This window comes from Taurulus bubalis (genome assembly GCF_910589615.1).
Source record: "Taurulus bubalis genome assembly, chromosome: 1".
In the NCBI taxonomy this organism is placed as follows: domain Eukaryota; kingdom Metazoa; phylum Chordata; class Actinopteri; order Perciformes; family Cottidae; genus Taurulus; species Taurulus bubalis.
Window position 1 is genome coordinate 24,103,761 of NC_136589.1, and position 21,231 is coordinate 24,124,991.

At 45.8% G+C, this 21,231-nt stretch overlaps 1 protein-coding gene across 1 annotated transcript in view; it reads right to left on the bottom strand.

Moving 5' to 3' along the window:
• Positions 1 to 21,231, bottom strand: part of zswim5 (zinc finger, SWIM-type containing 5) — a gene marked incomplete at its 3' end in the record, with an annotated part of 54,885 nt that overhangs the window by 12,568 nt on the left and 21,086 nt on the right. Inside the window, exons 2-4 of the mRNA XM_079220748.1 lie at positions 2,772 to 2,959; positions 2,459 to 2,627; positions 631 to 779 (exon numbers count right to left, since the gene is read on the bottom strand). Of these exons, the coding sequence (XP_079076874.1) occupies positions 631 to 779; positions 2,459 to 2,627; positions 2,772 to 2,959 (506 nt within the window). The remainder of the gene's footprint in view (positions 1 to 630; positions 780 to 2,458; positions 2,628 to 2,771; positions 2,960 to 21,231) is intronic.

Sequence of the window (21,231 nt, forward strand, 5' to 3'; positions counted from 1 at the left end):
CAATGTGTAGGAAAATAGGAACGAAGAAATTCAGACTAAATGATATATAGATATTTGTTTCCTTGTATTCATTTGAACAGAAAGTGTGTTACAAACTGGAAGCGTGGGGTTTGAATTCATCAAGCTGGTAAGGGTCTAATGCCAGACACCAGACACTTAAGAGATGCATTGTGGGAAATGTAAATCCATACAAGGGACTAAATCATGTTATCTCCGCGTCTGCTGCATTGATTTTCTTTCTTTTCCGTCAACTTTTGAGTCCCCCAACTTTATGGAAGTGCAATACGAAAGTCACCCCTTTAAAAATATGTTTGAATGTGGCTGTTACGAGAACAGTAACGAATAATCTCTTCATAACAATGTCCTTTTGAGTGAAATATTTTTTTAACCTTTTAGTTTTTTCACTAGTAGAGTTTCATACAACAAATAACAAATACAATCCGAACTAAGCAACATAGCGTAGCTTCTAATTGGTCTCTGGTGTTGTCCCTGGCTGCGAGCAAAACATTTATGTGGGGATGACAAATAAAAACAGATTTTTCTGTTGTGACGTTGATTGCGATAGTGTTTAGATAGATACAGAAATCCCCGTCACGTAGCGGAGCAGAAACAGGAAGTGGCGACGCATACCTTGGCGAACATGGAGTTGAGTTGCTTCCCAGAGCCGTAGTACCCTCCCTGGGAGAGGAACTGTTTGACCTGCTCCCTGACTTGATCCTCGTCCAGATGCCAGCAGTTGTCATCGTCAATGCTGGCGCCTGCCGTCGGGTCCGGAGCACCTGGTAAATACACACAAGCGACGCATTAAACTCGGACTAAAAGAATAAGCAGATGGTGACCATGGGAAATAGAGCCTGATTTGAAAAAGAAAGAAAAAACATGGTTTCCTTATCTTCACCCGAACATGTTGTTCAAGACGAAGCTTCAGTCACAACGTTGACGTTTGAAGTCTGAATCGACATGCGGATGCCCCGCAGTTGTTTTATGTTTGCATGTCTATTCATTCTGTTTCGGCCCGGTATTTGTGTACAGGTGCAGATGAAGATTAGGATACACACGTCAGTGTTTCTCCTGTATTCATACTGCTAAAACGTTACATAAACATAACTTATCCTCAGCTCTCATGTTTCTGAGTGCGGAAAAAACGAGGTGAATTGAGGATACCGTTGAATAGTATACTATTTGTATAATTTGATTCCAGTGGTTGCTGCGTAGGGTTGTTTCGGACTTGTATGATTTAATGACTCCAGAGTGTTGTGAAGTCCAAAAGATGTAACCGTTTTTACTGCTTCCATCCAAAAACAACATTTTCACTGCGGCCCAAAGCGGTTTGCTCTCCCTTTGCTCGTTGCGCACAAAGGGAGGTTCACATCAACGAGTTAATCATTTTATTCAAATTGAGGATTTTGTTCGAGGATTCATTTTTAAGTGTGTACGTTTTTCTTTTAGGCTGATGATGTCTTCAAATATGCTGAAAGCTTCGTGTGAATCTTCTTTTAAAAAACCTCAATAGAAGTTTTAAATGTGGAAAAAACAACATTTGGCACAGCTGAGCAATCCAAATCGTAAAAAAAAAATGAAAAAGACTAATTCTGAATTCATCCAAATATCTGCTGAGTTGTTACACTGATACTGCTCTCATAGGTATTTGTTTTACATTTAACTTGCAGTGCACCTACTTGACACTTGAGAAACGCTAATCGCACACTGAGGGAATATAAGGCCAGCTTTATTTTTCTTCTCTTCGGCTGGGAGCGTCTGAGGAATACAACGGGGAAATGTAGATATGCTCCGAAGCGGTGAGGCTTGCTTTGATCTACCAGGAAGCGGGCTAAGGAACGCCCGGAGAAATGCGTTTCCAACTGGCTGGGAGTACGCAACGGGCAAACAGCAACATCCCCTCCCCACCCCCCATCAAAGAAAGCCTCGCTCCTGGGTCGACTGAACTCCAACCCACATGATCCTCCTTGTCAAACGCCGACAGGAAACACAGAGCCGGGGCTTCCTGGACAGGAGCGCTGGAGAATGTCAACCTCTAGCGGGGTGGATGAAATGGAGAAACAGAAGAAGACTCTTGTTTGGAGAGAAGATGTGTGGAGGTTGTCGTTTTCCCAGATGCAGGTCTGCTGTGGTTCTCCCGCTCTTTTTCATCTCTCCCGGCCTTTCATCTTTTTCTCTGCCTTCCCGTCTCTTCCTCTCAGCGTCCCTTTCCTTCTCCACACATCTCTCTCTCGACCTTCTCCTGCATCCATTTCATCATTTCCCTCTTTTTTTTCTCTCTGCCCCCTGCTTTCTTCAACATAGTCCTGCCACTAGAAGGAGGTAGTCACTGGAGAGAGGGAACTAAGAAATCAAACGAGCCTTTTGAAGCCTGCCTTTGCTGCTTCACCAGAGTAATCAGGGCTCGGACATGTGACGGGCCTGTGGGTGGCGGAGTAAGTGAAAGTCGTCCGCTCACCGTGAACCTGGTTGATCTCAGAGTTGGAGGAGAGGATCTCGTCAGCCAGCTTCTGAGCTGTGGGCAGCACCTCAGTGTGGTGGGCCGTGATCAGGTACTGGACCAGCTTCTGCAGCTGATCCCGGTTCATCTGGAACAACGTCTCCGAGATGGGCAACCGCAGCTTCACCTGTATCACACACACACACACACACACACACACACACACACACACACACACACACACACACACACACACACACACATGAGATTTTGCCAGAAGAGTGAGCTGCTGATTCCAGCCGTATGTCCATGACATCGATGCGGTTGTTACCTGCTCGGGCTTGCGAATGCGGTACAGAGAGAGCGCCACCACGTGGGCGCAGTAGAAAATGTCCCTGTTCCCGCAACCGCAGGTGACGGAGGTGATCTTGCATCGGTCGAAGCTGATAGCCACCTTGTGGGTGACTTCCGGCTCCGACGAGGTGGCGGGTTCAGTGACCGTGCCACTGAGGTGAAACCCTGCAGAGACACAAAGGGAGAAGGCAGAAGTGAGTTTCATCAGGCAGGCATTCACTGATCGACATTTGAATGCCTGCCTGATGGTAACGATGATGTGCCAGGTGAACATCAGGTCTCATTTTACTAAAGCTAACAATAGACACAGCCACCATGATCCACACACATACTGAACGTTGTTTTCCTCTGGGTTTCTCTAAAGTTAAGTTGTTCAACATTATCGCTCTACCCGACTGCCGAGGTGAAAAAGCAGCACCAGAGAAGGAGAATCTGTGGTAATCGGAGTCCTCTGCAAACATACAGGATGAACCTTTGGCACAAAACACATGCATCTTAATGAGACACCGCGCCACCTGATACCCCCTCCCTACCACTCTCCTTATGTCGCCATGTGTTTGTATGTGTGCAGTGAAAAGAGGGGGTTGCTAGGGCACGATCAATTCCTGCCCACTCACTCATACACACACACACACACACACGGTAGTACGGTAGTAGCCTGTAGAGATGAAATCTGCTTGGCATAGTTAATCTTTAGGCCCCCCCCCGCCCCCCCCCCCCCCGCACACTAAGCTAACCGCTGGCTTTTGGCAGCTGTTGGGCTATTGTTGAGCATCCGGGAGGTTGGGGGGGCGCGACCATCCCTCCACTCGTAGTGGTGCGTCAGGCATCATTGACTCGAGCCGGCCATTACGCGCAGCCGTTTGGCTGATTCGGCACGTTACATTGGCTTGATGGACTTTGAACATTGACCACTGGCCCGTTATTTCCTCTAACGCATGAGCATGTCGGGACATCAGCAGACCAACAGCCGCAGTCTTTGCAGTCAGAAGAACCTAGCTTAAGGTTAGATACGAATGTAAGAAAAATGAAAGAAATAAAATAAAAAATTTAACTGTGGAGTACCTTACAGCTCTATCTTGGGGGCCACACTGCAAAGAACCAGCAGCTGTCTGGCTGAAATCAAATGTTGGATATCTAAGAATTTGCTCAAGCCCAACGCAAAAGAAAGCCAAGGAGCAACGATCCTGTTCGCCCGACCTCCACTGAGCCGAGTGCCAGAAATGTAAGAGTTATTTCCTGTTGTAATCGATTTATCACATCAAGAAACGGCCCTATTTGACTCATTTCTTTTTTTTTGTAATGCCAACTTGAATTTTATTCACCTAAACTTTTACGAAATGAATGAAAGAGAGCACAGGGGACCAAATGAAGCCCTTTCATTGCATCACAATCAACTGCATGGATCCTGTAAGGCCCAGACACTGAAAGAAATAGTGACCTAAAAAGAAGAATACTGACAAATAGGGAAGGGTAAAGAAAAAAAAGAATGGCAGAAAAAGAATGGCAAGTAGAGGCTGCGGAGGATAAAGGGACGAGATAGGGGGAGAAATGTGAGAGGAGAGAATAGAGGAGGGGAGAGTGTATCTGGTCTGTCCTGTCGTCTCACCGTGACAGGTCAATTATTTATGAGGTGAGGTGTGTGTGTGTGTGTGTGTGTGTACACATTGGATTACTGTATCTCACCAAACCATAGCAACCCCACTGCTGCTTTGAAGCAAGAAAAGAGAGGAGAGAGGAGAGAGAGAGAGATGAAGGGAGGATGGGCGGGCAAGCTAACTGGAAGGCAATGATATGGGCTATTCTGGGCATGGGTTGAAAAAAAGAACATGTCTGGAGTGCAAACTAACATACACCAATGCAAACGCACACAAACAATTACATTCTGGGGTATGGGCCAGCCTGGTAGAAGCAGCTTAATAAGCGAGAGTTAAACCATCTCTCTGGCAAAATCCCATGCTAGGCTTTTCCAAACCAAACGTTGTGAGTGCACACACACACACACACACCCTATCAACCGCTAACTGCTCTCCCTGTGACAAGATGAAGAGCAACAGGGGAACAATGGAGGAAAGCGACGACCACGCTGAAAAGCTTGAAAAAGGGGGCCATGCGACCCGCGTCGGCACCAAGCTCAACACTTCCCGCCCAGCGGGGCCGCACCCAACTCCTAGACCGTCAACATGCAAGTACCAAATACCGACCTGCGGACACCTACAAAGTTTAGACCGGAAACAGCGGCCCCGGGAAAAGAATGCAAAGGGAGCCCATGTTGGTGTGGGTGTTCCGCTACAGGTACAGGGGGAAAAGGTGATCCAGAACTTTACGTTCGGCCAATATGGCTCTCCCTCCTGCGAATTTTCATTTTGTTCACCTCACTAGGATTATTTGGGTTGGCGAACACACTGAATTCTGACATTGTATTGACAATCCTGCCAGTTTAGCAATGCAGTGAAAGGGCTTCATTTGTCCTCTATGATTTCATTTATTTGGTAAAAAAAAAAAGAATGAGTCTTTGAGACTTGGTTGAGGTGATAATCAGGTGTGATTAAAATTAAAGATATCGCTCAGATTTCTTTAGTGGAATACAGAGGTCGTCAGCATAGTGGCCTGGCCTCTAGGGTAGAGGTACTTGAGGTACTGTGAGTATTTCTTATTCCTCCCATCAACCAAGTTTGTACCTCAACCTTAAGCCAGCCCTTAAAAAAAAAAAAGGCCACGACGGCTTGCTGTCACGGACCTACGGGATCGTGTTCATATCTTTCTGGTACCTGTAGTAGCGCACATCCGTGCCAAAGTAAGGCACCATTTTTTTTATCCATGTGCCCACCCTCCAGCGGCCGGCAAAGCCACTCGCTAACAGCCAAGCCACCTGCCGGCGGATGAACCCACAAACCAGCTTTGTGCAAAACCATCACATCGAGTGAGCAACCCGGCGGGTCAACATACCGGCCGCAAGCACCTTCAAGAGACTGTCCACCGAGACAAACACGGCATCTGACTATGACAGGACGGGTGAGAGAGACACTGGGAGACTGGGGAGGGAAAGAGAGGCTGATGCATCTGCCAGTGACGGACATGAAGAGTCCTCCAAAAGTGTTAAAACTCCCTTCCTTCCCACTGAGTCCGCCTGCCAAAGCAATCGTTGTGTCATGCAGCGCATGGTAATATCAGAAATGTCAGGAGAGAGAGAGAGAGAGAAAAAAAATGGATATACCTGTCGAGCCAATTTTCACTAACCACAGCTTCGTGCGAGGGTGCCCAAATTTGATCTTCCGGCGCTGAAATCATCACAGCGGAGAGTAAAAGGATCAGGCTCAAAATTGAGGGAGTGCATTTCTTAAAAGCGTTGGAGGAGGGAGAAACATTTGAGAGCCATCTTCTTTCCAAGCTGTCCAAATAATGTCTTGCCAGTCGCCAGTCATCGCCACACTTGTCTCCAGAAATGCAGTCTGGCGTCTCAAGGGGAAGTGTCGAAGTTTTGATATCAGATGATAATGAAGATTTACCCATAACTAGGGGGGCTACTCTACTTTTTCTGCCTAGTCTCCCCTCCCCCATCTCATTCTGTTAGGTTAAAGCCTATTGTTGCTTAAGACCACAGGCATGAATGTGATGGTGACACCACTGCTCTTTTCACTTTTAATTAAGCCTAAAATGGCTCAGACACAGTTCACAGTCCGTCTGTCTGGCACCCCTTCCCCTCCATCTCTTTCCAATTCCACACAGAATAACTAGCGACAAAGCTGGGTTTAATCATCTGGAATTTAGCAGGGGTTTCTCTTTTTTGTGTGCCATTTATACCTCAGAAATATTCTCCTACATAACATGGCCATTCCAGACAGAGTAGGTCAGGGGTGCCCAATATGTTGATCGCAATCTACCGGTCAATCGCGGAGGTAGTGCGGGTAGATCGCATGCCATTAAAAAAAAAAAACCTTATCAACAAAACCCAGCTCCCAGTGTGAAAATGAATGTCAATCACCACGGACGCTGCGCCCGCAATGGTCGGCCGCTTGAATGGATTTATTGTTAAGTGCACGGAGGACGATGTTTTCCCCGACTTCCTTAATTACCACTGCATAATACACCAACAAGCATTATGCGCTACAATGCTAAACATGAAAAAGATCACAGATGTGGCAACAAAGATCGTCTATTCGAGCGAGAGCTCTTCAAAGACGGCTGTTGCATGCGCATCTGGAGAAGGACTGCGGCCACTCTGACTTCCTGCTTCACACTGATGTGAGGTGGCTTATAGAGCTCTGTCCGGAGATAAAGGAGTTTCTCCATGTTGTTAAACATGCAGAATACAATCAACTAAGAGCATGTCAATATCCTTACGTTTCTGCATTACAATTTAAAACGTGTGTAAATTGTGTGTTTCCCTGAAGGAGGGAGCAGCAAGATGTGGGACTGCAATAAGTCATTTTGATTTACTTTTAAACCGTTGCACTTTAATTGTCGGGTAGGATGGACTATTTTTTTTTTAATTCAAAGTCTTTTGGACTTTGAATGTCACTTGCAGCCCAATTATTCTTTAGTTATTTTGCACTTGCAGAGGCTCCATTGCTATTTTGAGTTACTTTTAAAACTTTATTTGTACTTTTTCTTTACTTTTAAAGCATATTTGCACTTTCATTTGTATTATTATTTAATTTATTTGTTATGATGATGTTCTGATGTTCAGATCTTGTTACTCAAATACCTTTTGAGTCATTTTTAATTTGCTATGGGAAATAGTCATTAGATTAGTCGATTAATCGAGAAAATAGTTGATAGATTAGTCGATTATAAAAATAATCGTTAGTTGCAGCCCTAGAGTCAGCCTTTTCCCACATGAAAAATATTAAGGCCAAACACCGTTCCACCTTGACTGATGACAATTTGGTCTGCCTAAGGCTGGCTAACAGCAGCTACTGTCCGGACTATGCAACCCTGCTGGTTCCATGCAGTGAAGTCATCAGAGTAAAATGTAATGACCAAAAATGTACCGAATTGTATTGTGTCATAAGGGTTCATGCAGTTATGAAAGGTATGCCACTATTGTAAATATAAAGTATACTCTGTATATTTATCCATTAATTATATATATATATATAGAGTATAATGACTTTGTCATTTTAAAAATAGCATGCGAGCCAAAAAAGTGTGGCCACCCCTGGAGTAGGTCAACTCATGCAGGACTTGTTTTCTGGCTTCAGAGACTTCACGTAGAACAACGCCTTTGAAAGAAGACCGATTCGATCCCACTGTCACATCTGTCTGTAAATATACAGCTGTTGCAGTGAGCAACAAAACACATTAAACATACATTAAACAAACAGTTGTGCAGCACTCACCGTGATTAATGAGGAGTTAAGAGTTTTATACGTCAAATTGAATTTTAAGGCTTGCAGTAAGGTCAGAATTATAACCAGAGAAGATGAATGTGTATTGGCTTCTCATTTCGAAAGCCCCAAAAGAGATGCCAGCAGCCACCGTTTGCGCCTTCACAATAAACCATATTTAATAGGAATAAAAGGGGACCTCGAACAGAACCTTGAGGTACGCCACTGATTTTAGTCCCAAAGGCTCGATGTAAAAGTGTCCCCCTTCTTTTTCTTCTGCCGCTTCCACATACAGTCCTTCGGTCTCTCTCTCTCTCTGTGTGTGTGTGTGTGTGTGTGTGTGTGTGTGTGTGTGTATATATAAAGGCTGAGAGGGACTGTGTTTTCAGCAGATGGGGATGCTATGACACTTGATAAAAAAGATGCTGCATCAGACAAGCGTGTGCAAGCAGACACACACACACACACACACACACACACACCAAGTGAAGGAACAATCTTTTCAGAGCCTGTCTGCTTTGTTCTTAATGCCACAGCGACAAAGCGACACAAACCAGTCAATGATATTCACAGGAGATATCTGTAATCTCTCTTTTTTGTCACACACACACACACACACACACACACACACACACACACACACACACACACACACACACACACACACACACACACACACTCGCACGCGGTCTGATTCGGCAAAAGCGATGAATTTCTAACAAAGGTGAATTAGGAGAGCGATGTGTGTGAACTGGAAGTGTTGCCAAGTACAAATGATCTGGACTAATCCTTGGGAGGGGGGGGGGGGGAGAAGAAAAAAGATCACACGGCCCTGTTTGTGGGTCACATCTTTTTTTGTCCTATCTGATGCAGGTACGCATGCTTGGCCCGAAAATCCACACACAAGGAAGAAAGTGCGTATGTGCGTGTCATTTGGGGTTATTAACAATGGCTCTTCTATTGCGTTCGCATAATGGTTCAGAGCAGTGAGCAACCCACGCTACAAACCTCATTCTGATTCGGCTTCCCCACCTCTCTTACAACTTAAGAGTTTTTATTTTTATATATACACACACACACATGCATACACACACACTCCACCTTGCCTCCCTGTTGTACGCCATCTGTCACTCTATGGCAACTCCGCCCACACAATCTAATCAGCCAATCAGGAGGCAGAGAGCTCCCTTACGCTCATAGGCCATTAACCCCTAATCAGCTGAGGGAGATGGAGCCAGGCAGCGAGCCAAAGACACACATATACACACACACACACACACACACACACACAGTTGAACCTCGCAGAAGATATTTTTTTGGTCGCAATTATCGACTTTTGACCCACTACACCGCACACACTTTCCCAAAAGCCCCTCCTTCACACTGCCGCCCACTCCCCCCGATACAGCGATGTAGACTGGCTTGGCAAATAAACAAAAAGGGGGAAAACCACCACCGCAAGCCATTTAGTGCCTTTTTTTTTATCTCTTAATCCAAAAGATGTTCCCTCAGTTGGGGTTTCTGAGGAACATTTTGGAAAGAACAGGTTGCTCCAAACGTCTCCAGAGGGTTTGATTGTCAATGACAAGCAAACTACTTTCGAAATGCATGTTTTTCCTCAATGAAGTTTGTGTCCATCAATGCCAGGCTATGGTTGAAAAAAACATTTGAAATGTTTCCACTTATGCAAATTCCACATATCTACGTCGCCTGCCGCAAATGTGCTTCTTTAATAAGTTACTGCGCCACGCAGAAAAGTTTCAAAGATCTTATTTTCTCCACAATGTTTTTTAAAATTTTTTAACCCAGGTCAAATGTTCCACTCAGTTTTGTTCAAATCATCTACAGCGTACGACTTCCTTGATCTATCTCCCTTCGTTCATTCGCAATTTGAAGTGCAGCGATGGCGTCGTGTCAATCTCTCACAATGAGGACCCTTGGAACAAAATTGATGAACCCCACCCCAAAGGAACAACAAATAATTAACTTTCCACGTCAAATAGCCCTGGCTCCTCCTCCTCGGACTGCGACCGTCTCTGAGCACCTCTCTGCTTGCTCGGTCTACATCGGTGGCAGTGGAGGGGGACACCCTTATCCCCTCTTTCCAATTCTCACTGGCCCTTTTTTTCCATCCTCATCCAGCAGCCATCAAATACCTCGCAGCCTGCAGGCCCTTCCCATCTCCCATCTGTTCTGACAGCTTCAAGGTTTAAAGCACCCCCACACCCCCTCTTCAGTCTCAATCACACACACACACACACCTGTATTCAATCAGCCATCTATCTCTGCACAACAGACATGCGCGCGCACACACACACACACACCTCCTCCCCTCTGCCTGCCTATCCATCATTCATTCATTCATCCATCCAACCAACCTTTCCTCCCTCCCTCCCGCGGTGTTTGCTGATGCGATAACAGCTGATTGATTCATTTGTGATTTCCCAGCAGCCCCTGTGTCTCTCTTACACACACACACACACACACACACACACACACACACTAACCGCCGGGACTCATTTGTCATGATTACATTGAATTGATTCCCTGATTTGCTCCATTCGGTTGCGACGGGGGAGGAGAAGCCTGCAAGACAGGGAACGGGGGGCGAGGTGGTCAAATCAAGTCCCCTTTCAGCTGATGAAACAACAACTAGAAACTTAAGATCTGACGGAGCCAACACTGGCGGAAATCACACAAAAATGGCTGACGTCTGCAACTTGGAGAAGGGGGTTCTCCGACCAGATTGGGCAACAACATCAGCATTGGAAAAAAATAAGAAGAATAGAGGAAGTGGTGAGAGGCAATTCAGACGCAGGGAAGGCCACGCTCGTGACGTGTAACCAGATCACTCTGGAGGGAAGATCGTGTTCGGCTGAATGCTCGTCAGAGAGGTGGGGAAAGATCCATCGAAATCAGCAGAATCAGGAAGAACACGCCGGAGCTTGTAAGTCCTGTTTTGGGCTTGTGCAAGCACACGCACACACAAATCTGGCATGAGATAAAAGCTGTAGCCTCAAAACAGTAGTGAGGAAGGGATAGATGTGGGGGAGGGAGGGGGAGGTGGCGTCCTTTTGCTTGACGGCGACTGAAATTCAATCGAGAACCTCGACTCAAGCCACTCGACCCGAGAGCCGAGGTGGTCCGGCTCAAGACTCGTGTGCGGTCCTTGTTGGTGGAGAGCCGCTCGGTCGATTTGTGCCATTGAGACGCACGAGACACGGAGGAAAAAAAGGGAACAAACGGGAGAGTTACATTATGTGGGACACAAAGCTGAAGCTGGGTTGAGGTGAAGGAAGCAGTGAAGAGGACCTTTTGTATGCACGTGTTGTACACCCTGTTCACACAAGGCTTATAAGAGATAAGAAGGCTGCAGGGATCTTCCTGATTAACTGAAAGGCATATAAACCCTCATAGACTTCTATACAAAACACTCACACGCGACTGGAAGCTGATCGATCAAGCCGCGAGTGCTCTGAAGACGGACTCATGTCGCCGATGAAGCCGACGTTCAATGGGAACCTTGAACTTCCAGTTTTGACTTTTCTTCTTCTTTCTTACCGCGGTTAGGACGTGGCACTACCTTGTATGCTTAACTCTCGGTGCAAGCAATGTAATGGTAAATATGTATTTGTTTAATATCGAGAGGGAGGAAAGTTTCTTTCAGGGGTATTTTGAGATATTTGAAATTATTGGCTGGGACAAATGTCCATACATTGCCACAACGCAGCCAGGAATTACATTAAGGGAAAAAACGTTATCCAAGAAGCTAACGTGACGGCCTCGCTACGTCCTCTCAGTTTCATTGTATGGGCGGCGAATCCACAGAAAGACAACAGTTGCAATCTCCACTTTACGACCTTGAAATGGAAAATAAAAGTATCCCTCAGAGATCGGCTCTCGTGGACCGGTACCCCGACCAGCCAGACCGCATGCTGCCGAGGTGGCCCCCCCGGTTGCTATAAACTTGATGTTGCCACAGCAAAAGCAAAAAAAAAGAAGAACAACAACAACCATCTGCCTGCCGTCTTAGGAACAACAAGGGCTGGTGTCACAATGCCTCTTTAGTCAGTATGTGTGTGTGTGTGTGTGTGTGTGTGTGTGTGTGTGTGTGTGTGTGTGTGTGTGTGTGTGTGTGTAGGCATGTTTGTTTCTTCATGCGCAAGTCTGCAGAGCAAGATAAGTCTGCGTTTAAGAGGCTTATACTGCATTTCAGGAACTGAAGGAGACAAAATGGCTCCATTCTGAGTTGGCGTGTGCAACACAAGAAATGCCGAGGTGGCGAGAGGAACATAAAGGACAGAAAGCGGCCCGCTCTGATGTCGATTGTGCGCGCACACACACACACACACACACACACACACACACACACACACACACACACACACACACACACACACACACACACACACACACACACACACACACACAAAGAACTGAAAAGGCCAAACATTTGAAATACAAATCCAGCTTCAATAAATCGGCGGTTAGTTTACTGAACATCTGATGAGAGCGGCCAACTCGATGTGTGAAGACTGAACAAAAGCTCTCCGGCGATGAGTGAATATTGACCTGGCACTCGCGTGGAGCCTCTGAAGGCAGACACACAACGGAGCTGCAAAAAGAAACACTTTGACTTGCCACTCATTTAAGAAGACAATAACCCTCGGGTTCGTTCTAGAACATGTCGTTCAATGTCGAAACACCAGGAATTTCAGGATGAGTTTCTATTTTTAATTCCCTGCCGCTGATGCACTTCTACGCAAATGTGGACATGAACCCTTCGACCGGGAGCCTTCCACGTTTCGATGTATTTCCTTCTTTCTGGGGGAAACATTTCACATCCTGCAAATGTGGGGGTATTTGTGGGGGTTATTTTCTGTTGGAACCGTCCGCATGTCTTGAGTTTGGAAACCTTTCCACCACCTCCGCCCACCTCCCCCTGATTAGCCTCCACCCCGACAGAGCTGATCACCGCTGGCCCTGCGCAATCGCGCATGAAACATGAATAATGAAATATAATGAAAACAGCTTGCGAGCCGATGTGCAAGCTGACAATGCGCACATGCTCCCTTCTTCTTCCACCCACACACACACACACACACACACACACACACACACACAGGGTGAAAAACTCTCATTTATCCATTAGCTGAAAAGAAAACACACACGCACACAGGGGTGGGGGACTTCTGGTTGACTTCATCAAGCTCTCATCAAGCCAAGCCACCATATGGAGATGGGGCCCAAAACAGAGGGGATTGGACTGTGTGTGTGTGTGTGTGTGTGTGTGTACACCCCCCTACCCTTCCCTAAAATGCAACACCAACACAAAGGGAGCATGCATCACCAAATCAGCTTTGTCTTTCATGCATTATGACGCTACTGCTGCCCCATTAAGAAGACCCCCCCCACACACACACACACACACACACACACACACACACATAGACACACACACACACACACACACCCTGAAGGTGTGCTGAGCTCAAAGCAGCTGATGTAAAGCAATGAAGAGGGCCAGACACTGATTAGTACCTCCTCCCTTTTTCCTATCCGCGCTCGCTCCCCCATTGTGTCTTTATTCCACTGTATCTAATTTCCGGCTTTGCCTTCCTCCCCTTCCTCTTTCTCTCTCTCTCTCCGAAGAATCCACACTGACGGCCCTCCCTGTGAGTGTGTGTGCCCCCTCACAAGGCCGCTTGCTGACGTAGGCAGACAGTCCTTCGTGGGGCACACATCGAATTTTAATCTGGGCGTGACCTGCTTTTTCTTGGCTTCGGACCTCGGCTTCCCTCCCCTACTGGCTGCCCCCACAGAATCAGCCCCTCCTCGCTGAGCATCCCCCCTCCTCGCTCAGACCCTGGGCTGCAGGGCCTCGAGGCTGGGGCCTCGCCTGCCATTGTTAGCCCACAATGGGTGAGAGGCTGGCGGGCGGGCGAGCGAGCAGCAGCCAGAAGGCCTTGCTGAGAAAGCCAAAGGGAGGTGGGGAGCTACTGGAGTGATGGGTGGGGACAAACACATGATGAGCCCTATTAGTGGAAAGGAACAACGACGAGATGAGACAACAAAAGAGTGCGTACGATTTTTGCACCGTGAACCGGGGTCGCCGTGGAGGAGGGCCGGCTGTGAGTGAGCCACTGCATGAACATGAGCATGAACTGCACAGACTTCCCCGCTGGGTGGGACGTGGAAATATGATGTTATCCAGTTAGAAAAATGTCAGCTGCCTTTACACAACCACACACAGGCGTGCAACAGTTTCCAATCGCTAGACATTCATTCAGTCTAAAACACACACACACAGCTGGGGTGAGAGAGACCTTTACGACATGCACTAGGGGACACATAATGCCAGGCAGAGCATTCTCTCACTTACTCCATTCAGTCATTAAATTGCTCCTTCTCTCCCTCATTCTCCCTCACTACACTCATCTTTAATGCACACGCATACACATATGTATGTATGTATATATATATATATATATATATATATATATATATATATATATATATATATATATATATATATATATATATATATATATATATATATATATATTAGGGCTGCAACAACGAATTGATAAAATCGATAAAAATCGATTATCAAAAGTGTTGGCAACAAATTTCATTATCGATTCGTTGTGTCACGCGATTATTACACCAGGCAATAAGTCGCGGAGAAGAAAAAAAAGAGCGGAGCAGAGCAACTGGCCGGCCAGCGTTTCTGAGATTGGAGTGAGACGCGAGAAAAGCTGAGGTTGTGATGTTCTCAAAAATAGAATATCTTTGACAAGTCGAGTCTTAGCCAATCAGCGTCTTCATGTTCCTCAAACTTGTTTTTAATGGAAGCTAGTCAGCTTGCTATCGCGTTAGCTAACGTGTTTGGGTTGTGTATTGTCGTTAAAGTTACGTTATGTTTCGTTACAGTTCAGTCTTGCTTGTAAAAAAACGTAACATGATGAAACATGCCATCACCCCCCGGTCTGGTTCAGTTCACGCTGTCACTCGTTAACGTTAAACCGGCACACCGGCGGATCTGTCTGCAGGTTTTTTTTATTTTTTTACTCAAAGTAGAATGAAGCAAATCACGTAGTTGGGCTTAGCCAACAACGTGATGTCGCGGTCATAAGAGACCCAGAATGAAAGCGTTTAAGGAAGAGGACGCTCTATATGGAGCAGTACAGCTTCCCTCTGTCCCAGTATTTCATACATATTGATAAAGCAGGGTATGTAAATGCAGCCTCTGGAGGGATCAATTACAGTAAAAAGGGCTCACATTTGGCAGATGTAAAGCATACATGTGTATGTTTTTAGTGTTAGTCCATTTTGTGTTAATCAACAGCTCAGGGATGTTCAAGGAGCAACCTGTTTGTGCACTTTCTGAAGATGTTTTGCACTGTCACTTCTGTTTTTGAATAAAGGGTTGGGAATGAACGCTTTTTTGATAAAAACATTTTCTTATCCGATTCATCGATTAATCGAAAAAATAATCAACCAATTATATATATATATATATATAAGCACACTTATATATATATATATATATATATATATATATATATATATATATATATATATATATATATATATATATATATATATATATATATATATATATATATATAAGCACACTTTATATATATATATATATATATATATATATATAAGCACACTTATATATATATATATATATATATATATATATATATATATATATAAGCACACTTTATATATATATATATATATATATATATATATATATATATATAAGCACACTTTATATATATATATATATATATATATATATATATATATATATATATATATATATATAAACCTCTCTCTTTTTTTTGTACTGTTCTATGCTCCCTCCGCTTACTTCATTATGAGTGAGTTGCACAAATAGTTAAATATGAACAATGGAGAAAAATTACTGCGTAATATGAAGAAAAACCACAAAACAAACAAGGTCACTCGGGGTGACAAACCCAGAGTGAAGCGCCTTTCAGCAAAATCATTTCCCGCAGTGTTTAAGTGAAATTATCTCGCCCCTGAAGATGTAGAATTATTGATAAATAAAAGAAAATGCCCTGAAACTACCGGCAAAACTCCAGATATTTCTGCAAAGTGGGATGAACTTCAACATCACACGACTCAAATCCTGATTGTGCTCATGTGACCCCTGTCACCTTTTTGAGAGTGTTCAACAGGGAATTTGTCCGTCGTACCCCCACTTCCTGGTATCTCCCCCCGCCCCCGGGGGCAATGAAAACGGCTATTGTGAAACCTCACTTAAAGACGAGCAGCCTGGACCTGCATTCTTTAACGCCTCAGCGAGTTCTCACACACTCACACACACACACACACACACAGATTAATAAGTGTGTCTCTCCCTTGTTTGCGGAATGTGTCAGGACAAGCAAGGCCATTTGAAAGGCACTTCAACCCAAATGATGTAGATTTAAAAAATAAAAACACCTTTGGACACACGAGGCAGCAGGAGGTGGGAGGGTGAAGGGGGGTAGACTTTCTGCATGAATATTCATGATTGTAGACACTATAAAACATACCCTCTCATGGGTCACCACAGCAGGAGAACCAGCGCGTCGACTCCTTTTGAGACGTTCTCTTCCTGCCACTCCAGGGTAGTCGCTGCCAAAGTGTTTCAATGAGGTTGAATGAAAAGGATTTCAAAGTATGATTCGAACATACCTGTCTATCACACACAAACATCGACAAAAAGACTGGTTGCTCGTCCTTATGCCGTGTTCACACCAGACGCGGCGCGAATTTGCGGCGCGACCAGATTGCATGTAAATCCAATCCACAGACGCGATGCGACGCGAATTGGCGATTTATTCGCGCCGTGGCGAGATAGACGCGTTTGAGCGGAAATGAAAGCTCCGTCACTTGTCTCTCACAGAGGCAAGCAACAGAGCTAAGCCACGCCCCCTTCGCGCCGCGATTTTTCACATTTGGTGTGAACACCCTCGTTTCACTCACGGCGTGTTCATTATGCCGTGTTCACACCGGACGCGGCAGTTTACTCGCGTGAGTGAAACGAGGGTGTTCACACCAAACGCGAAAAATCGCGTCGCGAAGGGGCCGTGGCTTAGCTCCGTCGATTGTCTCTGTGAGAGACAAGCGACGGAGCTTTCATTTCCGCTATCGACCATGGAATAAATAACCACTAGTTCTGCTTTATACTTGTTGTGGAAGTCCCAAACATGTCGGAACATGAAACGCCCTCGTATTTGGGTTCATAACATCATCCGTAGCCGCACACAGCTCGGTGAATTTCACCGACTCCTCCAGGAACTGCATCTCCGTAAAACGATACCGATTATGCCATCCACCATGGAAATAACCACTAGTTCTGCTTTATACTTTTTCAGTAAATTCCACATATGTCGGAACATCAAACTCCATGGTGTCTGGATTCATACTATTATCCGTAGTCCCACAACAGCGTCTCAATGAAGCTGCTGCCAGCGCTGGTTCAGGCGGAGCAGCAGTTTCATTCAGAAACGGGGAGACGGCGGTGGTGACGGGCGGAGCTTCTCAACGCTGATTCTCAACGCTGATTGGCGACCGCAACTTTGCGTCACGCGATTTCTCCGCCGGAGTTGGGAGAATTCAAGTCACGCGAATTCGCGCCGCATCCTTTGCTTTGTTCGCCCAAGGTCAAACGTTCTGTTCGCGCCAATCTGTTCGCCAATTCGCGGGGCGACGCGTCTGTGGATTGACTTTACATGTAATCTGGTCGCGCCGCAAATTCGCGCCGCGTCCGGTGTGAACACGGCATTAAAATTACCCCCGACACATGCAAGAGAAAACTGAAAGTTATCTGCGAAACAAATCACACCGAGTGGCAGTTTCAGGGCCCCCTGGTGTCACACACACACACACACACACACACACACACACACACACACACACACACACACACACACACACACACACACACACACACACACACACACACTTTGAATGGTAAAGTCACCCAATGATGGCCAGTAGAGAGAATTCAGGACACTTGGCAAACCTCAATTCTGTTAGCTGTGAACAGGATCTAACCCCAAAGCCAAGCAGCGCCCCATCACCTCTTTGGTATAACGACAGACAAATATATATATTTTTTTAAAACACAGATACAAAGTCAAATCGTGAATATTAAAAATCACACGCGGCAGCATTTGATTTCTAATTTTCTCTTTTGCTCTCCTGTCGGCCGACTCATGTTTCTAGTTGTCTCCTCACATCAAGGTCACGAAAATGAAACACACACACACACACACACACACACACACACACACACACACACACACACACACACAGCGAGAGAGGGACTGAAAGGCTCTTAACAACAATGTGTGTCGTGGGCTGAATACAGAGCACAGCACAAAACAAAAGCATGAGCGACGGCCAGCTGGCTTGGCACCACTTGGCACGGAACAATCCTGCTTGTCCTTGGCATGACAATGAAACGCACACGCAGACGTAAAGACACACACAGATATCCACACACACACACACACACACTTTGTCCCTCTACGCTCAGGTATAAAAAAAAAAAAACACGTGGTCACAGAGAAGCTACGAAACTTAAAACAAGTTTGGTTCCTCAGATCTCAGAGGCGGAAACACAACCGGATCTCATTTTCAGGTTGGAAAAGTAAGACGTGGGGGGGATCGGAACTCATTCGAGCTTCATGAAGGATAAACGTGGTTCAGTGATAACAAAAATCTCAATTCATGATGTGACGGATCCTTGTCTTACATGGCTCCATGTGAAGTTGGTTTCAGAAGGTTGACGTGAAACCATTCTTTCATGCAGTGCTCATGAGTTGGTGACGTTTAAGTGTAGAAATAGCAACACAACAGCAACAGAAAAGTGCGCTCATTTATTCATTTTTAATGTAGGCTGCTCATGACGTGTCGACATGTCACGACTGGGATCAATGAGCCACGCCTAGCTCAACTTAACCAGCGTACTGTACATCCTGGCTTACACATTTCCTGCAGGGGAACTCCGAACCGCCGCCAATCAAGAAAGCCAGATAACGCCTTATCCAGAGGGCATTGTTCCTGAACAAAAGGACATTGTGTCGGCGCGACCAGCAGCTGATTAAAACGGTTGGCCACACGGATCAGACGGCGAGGAGCCATGGACGATCAAGTGCGACTGCCCACAAGAGTCGGTCCGATACCAGCGTCGGAAATGCCATTTTCGATACGGTCTGACGCGCTGGATCGGGTATCGAGGGGGGGATACGTGAGAGCTAGTTAACGTTAGCTAGTTAATGTTAGCTGTTAGCGCAGTCCTGCTTGGCTAAATGATGACACTAAATGGCGAACTGAGTTACATCATGATGCATTGACCCTCTATATAAAAGGAAATAATTATTGGGGAAAGCCATATTATGTTATCATGATGTGTTCAAATGTAATCTTCGGAAAATGTAGTTTGTGGCGCAGAGAGATGTGAATAAATACAGTTTGACGGAGATGAATCATGGGAGGAGAGGAATTATGCCCTATTCAATTTGTTGTTGGATTTAAAACGCACTGGTGTCAGATCAGTTCTTCGTCTCGGCCGATACGCCAAGTCCAGGTGTCGGAATCAGTAAGGAAATAAATTCCCATATCTGGCACTGGTAACTGAAATGGGAAGGGATGTTAGGAATAAGACCACAATCTGGTATTAAGCGTTAAAACAAGCGGGTGTGGCTGCTTGTTCAGGAGTTCCTACAGGATTGATAAGAGATGGGGAGGACTGGTTTCAGCTAATGTCGATGTTCAAAGCACCTTTATTTCAGCAATGTAGGGTGACCTCTACATTCAAAAGATGCTGCAGCTTGGTTGCCCCCAAAAGCACAAGGAATTAAGCTAACAAAGGCTAAAAAAAGGACAGCAAGGTAGTCAAATTGTTATGAAGGGTCAGAAATATGAAATAATTATTCCTCCTTCATACCAAAAGCTGATAAAGAACGAGAAAGGGGGTCGGGGGGTTTGACCTTAGGTCACATACCTGGAGCAATGATCCCACACAGATAAGCACACAGCTCGATGCTTGTCCCAGCGACTTGTTCTTCGTTCGCGCCGCTGAATCATCGGCCGGCAGTGCTCGGTGTGTACGAGTTTGAACGGCAGTCAAAGTAGTGAGGTTTACACAGTAACCAAGGTGTTGCTAACTCCCAGCACATTCAGACTTCACCCTGGGTCGTCTACAGCTATGCTCTTTTCGCCCACATCTGTAATTAATATGAGTCACTGTGAAGCGGGGCGAGCCGGGCCATTCACCAGCCGCCCTTTGTGAAACATAAGTCTGTATCTTCGGGCCGAATCCCCGACGCCCCACCTTCTAATTCGAAGCTGTTGAGACATTACTGCCAGCAGGAGAATAGAGACATGACTAATGGGCCGCGAATTAAATCTTCACATCCAGTTACAACGTGTCAACGCCACACAAAAAAAAACATGCGGTGCGGCTTAGTGATGCCGCAATACGGCGGAGAGTGGAAAAAAAAGAATAACGTTTGAAGGATTTGATAGGACCGGAGGGGGGGGGGGGAACTACTGTGTGAACAAAAAGGAGGACACAGACAGAGAGAAGGCAGATCTGAAAAGAAACTGGAAGTACCCAAAAAAAAGAGCAAGTGAGAAGGAAAGAATGAGAGCGAGGGCCTCCTTCCTCAGCAGGAGCTGTCTGCCAAGGCAGGAGTCAGGCAAGGGGCGAGTGTGTGTGTGTGTGTGTGTAACGTAGGGGAGATAGTGGCCACGTGCCAAATACAATGACCCGCAAAGCTGGCAGGGCATCGGGTGGCTCTGTGTGTGTGTGTGTGTGTGTGTGTGTGTGTGTGTAGGAATGTGTGCATGCTCGCATTCCTGGGACGCATGCTGCCGGTTTCTCCACAGTAACAGTGAGGGGAGGCAGTAGGTTCTCAACAGAGGGAGGGAATGGAGGACGAGTAAGAAGGGGAGGAGGTACTGCTATAAGAAGAAAGGAGCAAAAGGGAAGATTACAATTAAAAAAAATTAAAAATAAATGTGAATGGAGAGTCCCTCTGCACTGACTTGATTGTGTTCCAACGTGTCGTA